At 42.5% G+C, this 5,394-nt stretch overlaps 1 protein-coding gene across 2 annotated transcripts in view; it reads left to right on the forward strand.

Moving 5' to 3' along the window:
* ACBD3 (acyl-CoA binding domain containing 3) overlaps positions 1 to 5,394 on the forward strand; it is a 54,988-nt gene that overhangs the window by 34,484 nt on the left and 15,110 nt on the right. For both annotated transcript variants that reach the window (XM_003790992.1, XM_012805919.2), the window contains exons 4-5: positions 1,379 to 1,537; positions 3,467 to 3,641. In XM_003790992.1, the coding sequence (XP_003791040.1) occupies positions 1,379 to 1,537; positions 3,467 to 3,641 (334 nt within the window). The remainder of the gene's footprint in view (positions 1 to 1,378; positions 1,538 to 3,466; positions 3,642 to 5,394) is intronic.

The following is a 5,394-nucleotide window of genomic DNA, read 5'->3' on the forward strand; positions in this document are numbered from 1 at the left end:
AACGCCTGGCTATTTTTTGGTTGCAGCCGTCATTGTTGTTTGGCAGGTCCGGGCTGGGGATTCGAACCCGCCACCTTAGGTATACGTGGCTGGTGCCTTAGCCGGTTGAGCTATAGGCACCGAGCCAGTTCTGTCCTTTCTTATGGCTGCGTGGTGTATAAGGGTGAATTTTCCATGTCAGTACATGTTGGTCGAGTGCTTGTTCTCTCTACCACTGTGCTGACCCTGTAGATGTCATGGTGTGAGATAGGCAGCGCCTACAAGGAGCCTCACCTGGAATGGGGAAGGCAGGCGTATCATCAGTTTTGTCACACAGGTTTAATTGCAACTGCAAGCACTGTGAAGGGAAAGCATTTGGTGCTATAACCTGTACTGGAGGAGACCCTTCAAGATGTGTGTCATGATGATTTAAAGAGTATTTTCTTGGGGACACTGTTTTCTATTGCTCCACAGCAATAATTATTATTTTTGATTTTTTTTTTTATTGCCCTGGGTAGAGTGCTGTGGCATCATAGCTCACAGCAACCTTAAACTCTTGGGCTCAAGTGATCCTCTTGCCTCAGCCTCCCAATTAGCTGGGGCTACAGGCGTCCTCTACAGTGCCCAGTTATGTTTAGAGATGGGGTCTCATTCTTAACTCAGGCTGGTCTCAAACTTGTGAGCTGAGGCTGTCCACCCACCTTGGCCTCCCAGAGTGCTGAGATTATAGATGTGAGCTGCCAGGCCTCGCCTAATAATTATTCTTGATATAATCTTTTATACTGTAGGATTGACTTTGTATGATAAGTTTCTACTAATGAAGTGTATGCTGTTCAGATTTTGATGGATATTGTCACATTTTTCTCCAGTAAAATTTTGTCAATTTTCACCGGGTAATAAAGTTTTAAATTATTTTAAAACAATGGGCAGCACCTGTGGTTCAAAGGACTAGGGCACTGGCCCCATATACCAGAGGTAGTGGGTTCAAACCCGGCCCCGGCCAAAAAAAACTGCAAAAAAAAAAAAAAATGTAATAGAGTTTGGCTGGGTACAGTAGGTCACGCCTGTAATCCTAACACTTTGTGAAGTGAAGTGGGAGGATTGCTTGAGGCCAGGAGTTAAAAGACCGGCCTGAGCAACATAGAGACCCTATCACTATAAAATATGTATTAAGAAAAATTAGGTGAACATAGTCTTGTGCATCTGTAGTTCCAGTCACTTGAGAGGCCGAGGCAGGAAGATCATTTGAACTTGGGAGTTTGAGATTGCAGCAGGCTATGACACCACTGCTCTCTAGCCAGGGCAAACAGAGCAAGACCCTGTCTCAAAACACACACACAAACACATACACAGAAAACCCTGCAAATCTATGGGATTCACTCTCTCCTTTACTTCATAGGAAGGAAGAGGAAGAACGAAGGCGGCGTGAAGAGGAAGAAAGAGAGCGTCTACAAAAGGAGGAGGAGAAACGTAGGAGAGAAGAGGAGGAAAGGCTTAGACGGGAGGAAGAAGAAAGAAGGCGAATAGAAGAAGAGAGGCTTCGGTTGGAACAGCAAAAGTAAGCTTGTTGTGTGGCTTCTATTTAAAAATGTGACGTGGACTGCCATCCTGTTGTTACGTGACTTCTACCGTTGTGTGCCATTCTGTGATTTGTAGAATCAGCTACTTGCCATTTTTACCAGTGATCTATTACTAAAGAGACCTTATCTTAATCATCAGTTAGTTGCAGAAAGAGGAAGATATTGGAAGGATTTGGGATTCACTTGCAAAATTCAGGGACTGGAAACAGGAGCTAAGGTTTCTCAGTTGCCCTCTCTGTCTCTTGTCTCTGCTTCTCTCACCTTATATCTCTGCTTTGTTCTTCCTACTCTCTACAAATTGTCACTTTCTGCTTTGGCATATGCAGGACTATCCCAGCCTGGATTTACGTGGTCTGTTTCCATGCATCTGACAGAGACTGGCTGAAATCTGTGACACCCAGTTAAAAATACCCAGGACAGGGAGTCTTGTTGGCCTTGTCTGTGTCAGGTGTTCATTCCTAGTCCTTAGTACCACACTTGGAGGATGGAACTATTTCTTATTCAGTAAGAGCTATAAGACCTGCTGTCTTAGTAGGGACTGAGTAGTTCTTCAAGAGGGAGTGGTGGGTACAAGAAAGCAGTGATTAACACCCTTAAAACACTGAAGGAACAAGATCTGCTGTTCTAGTAATGGCACAGCTTCCTCATTATTTCTGGGTAGTTCTGCAGAGAAAGCTCTAGTCTTAGCCTCAAACCAATACAGGGCCTCATTCAACTGTGTACAAGGACTTTGCTGCTCTTGTTATGGGGGGAGGGAGAGGGGGTGTCCTAGCTGGACCCAGTATCATGCTGCTGTTCAGGACTTCATGAAGTTTTCTTTATTATCTATCTATGTATTAATAGATGTCTTTGAGGTCTTTGTTAAGTTCGTCATATAATTGAGTTAAGAAATGTGGTTCATCTGTAAAGGAAAATAAAAGAAATGTAATAGCTTACAGAAATTAACATCTCTAAACTAAACATGCCCAGATAATATTTCAGTATTTCTTTTTTAAGGCAGACTTTGAATTAAAAGCTGTGCACCTTCAAATTTGCACTGGCTTTATTTATACTTAGCAGGGTCATCTGTAATATCTGTTAGCTGTTCTTCTACTTCTTACTGCTTTTCATGTATTTAGGTAGAAAAGCTGTAGCCAAAAATTAAATACTTCATCTCTGCTATAGATGACAGTCCATCATCTTAACAGCATTGTGGTTAATTAGTATAGCTCTGGAGGCAGTGCCTTTGGTTCAATGGGTAGGGAACCGGCCCCATACACTGAAGGTGGCGGGTTTGAACCCGGCCCCGGAAAAATGGCCGGGCATTGTGGCGGGCACCAGTAGTCCCAGCTACTGGAAGGCTGAGGCAAGAGAATGGCCTAAGCCTAAGAGTTGGAGGTTGCTATGAGCTGTAACGCCATGGCACTCTACCAAGGGTGACAAAGTGAAACTCTGTCTCAAGAAAAAAAATTAGTATAGCTTTGGAGCCAGACTGCCTGGATTTGAATCCTGGCTCTAACGCATACTGGTGTGGTAATCTTGGGCAAGTTACTGAACCCTGTCAATCTCATAGGCTTGTTGTAAGGACTGGATGGTTTAGTGCATGTAAGTACTTTTAAACACTGCATGGCGCATAGTGAGGGCACAATAAGTGTTAGTAATTATAGTGGTGGTGGAGGAGATGATAATCATATGCTTGTTTTCCATTCTCAATTTTCCTTGAAAAATAGAAATAAAAAAATTACAGGCCAGGTTTATTTTCTTAAATCTTTCTTCTGGGTCTGGGACACATGCCAATTGGTATATATTATTAGCTTAGTCGTTTTTAAGAATTATAAATACAAAAATAAGTAATAGGGACATTTTTATTTTGTCATGAACCATCTCCTGTAGTCAGACTAGTATTTTTTTTTTTTTAATGTTTTTAGGCAGCAGATAATGGCAGCTTTAAACTCCCAGACTGCCGTGCAGTTCCAGCAGTACGCAGCCCAACAGTATCCAGGGAACTACGAGCAGCAGCAGATTCTCATCCGCCAGTTACAGGAGCAGCACTATCAGCAGTATATGCAGCAGTTGTATCAAGTCCAGCTTGCACAGCAACAGGTACGATAGACGATACCAGAATTCAGCCTTAGAGAGGGTTTTAGTTTCATTGGAACCCAAGTTCTTTTTTAACATTTGCCAATGAATTTAGCATTGGTTAGCCTCTAAGGTATAAGATAACTTGTAGGTCTTCAAATTTTAGGCAGACTTTAGAATGGCCCTAGCAATTATGAGCGAGAATATCTGATACTGAAGCAACAGATGTTATTGTCATACAGGTCTTTGGGAGTTGTATAGGTTACATAAGTCTGGCATAGACCCTAATAGTGGTCATGGAACCATGCGGATCTGGGTAACTAGCCTTAGTTCAGGTGCTTCCTTTAGGCAGTACACTGTCAAAGGACCAGACAGCTTGTGGTGGGAGGTCTCCTCTGCCCTAAGGCCATAGGCTAGCTCCACAGAGCCAGATGGGCCCCTCTTGACTTTTGTGTTCGGCACCATACCTAGGGAGTGCTCATGACAGCACATTGATACTTCTTCTCCAACTTCCTACCCCTAAATATTTTGCTTCCACCTAAAGAAAGGATGGTTTAGGTAAAAGGTCCTGGGACTGGGGGTTGTTAATACTTGGATTCTGTCTTAGCTTTGTCATTAATCTTGTTTGATCTCAGATAAATTATTACTGTGCTGATTTTTCTACCTTTCCTGCTAGTCTGTAAGAATGGATATAAAATCAAGGTACCTGACCTGTTAAACTCACAGGGCTATCAGAGGAATAAAATGAGAATATTCTTACCCCGTGAAAGGGTTTTGTACATGTGGATACTGATTTTATCTTTACAAAAATATTCCTTAACCTAGCTGAGTTTAAACGTACTTTTCACTTATAAAGCAGTTAACACCTGTCAAAATCTGAGTGAAGAAAAATGTTTTTTATAGTTACTCAGCTTTCTTTTTTTCTTTTTTCTTTTCTTTTTTTTAGACAGAATCTTACTTTATTGCCCTTGGTAGAGTGCTGTGGTGTCACAGCTCACAGCAACCTCTAGCTCCTGGGCTTAGGCGATTCTCTTTGCCTCAACCTCCCGAGTAGCTGGGATTATAGGCGTCTGCCACAACGCCTGGCTATTTTTTGTTGCAGTTTGGCTGGGGCCGGATTCAAACCCACTATCCCTCAGTGTATGGGGCTAGTGCCCTACCCACTGTGCCGTAGGCATCGCCTGTTACTCAGCTTTCTTATTATGTGAAGTAATCTGTTGCTTTTGCAAAAGTCTTGGGATTTCTTGAAAGTATATATCCTTACCTAAAATACCTTTTGTCCTGAGTTTTGGCATCAATAAGTTAAAAAGCACTACAGGTTCTGTGTAATCCAGGAAAGGAGGAAAAGATGCCAAACTAGAGTTTCTTTAAGATAATAAGTGGTATTTTTTAGGGATTTATTCTCTGTTCTTGAAAGCATGTTTCTACTTCAGCATATCATTTTCCCTTTTCTGCTTCTTTAATAGGCAGTGAAATTATTTTTTAATGGGTTAGTCCATTCACAGTGTCCTGTTTATAGTTTGCTATCACTTAATAAAAAAAAAGTCAAGTTCAAAACCATGAATCTTTAAAATGGAATTTAATGGCTCGGCACTTGTGGCTCAAGTGGCTAAGGCGCCAGCCACATACACCCAAGGTGGCAGGTTCGAATCCAGCCCAGGCCCACCAAACAACAATGACAGCTGCAACCAAAAAAAATGGCCAGGCATTGTGGCGGGCGCCTGTGGTCCCAGCTACTTGGGAGGCAGAGGCAGGAGACTCGCTTGAGCCCAGGAGT

The sequence above is a fragment of the Otolemur garnettii genome, unplaced genomic scaffold (assembly GCF_000181295.1).
Source record: "Otolemur garnettii isolate 467f Iridium unplaced genomic scaffold, OtoGar3 scaffold00045, whole genome shotgun sequence".
Lineage (NCBI taxonomy): Eukaryota > Metazoa > Chordata > Mammalia > Primates > Galagidae > Otolemur > Otolemur garnettii.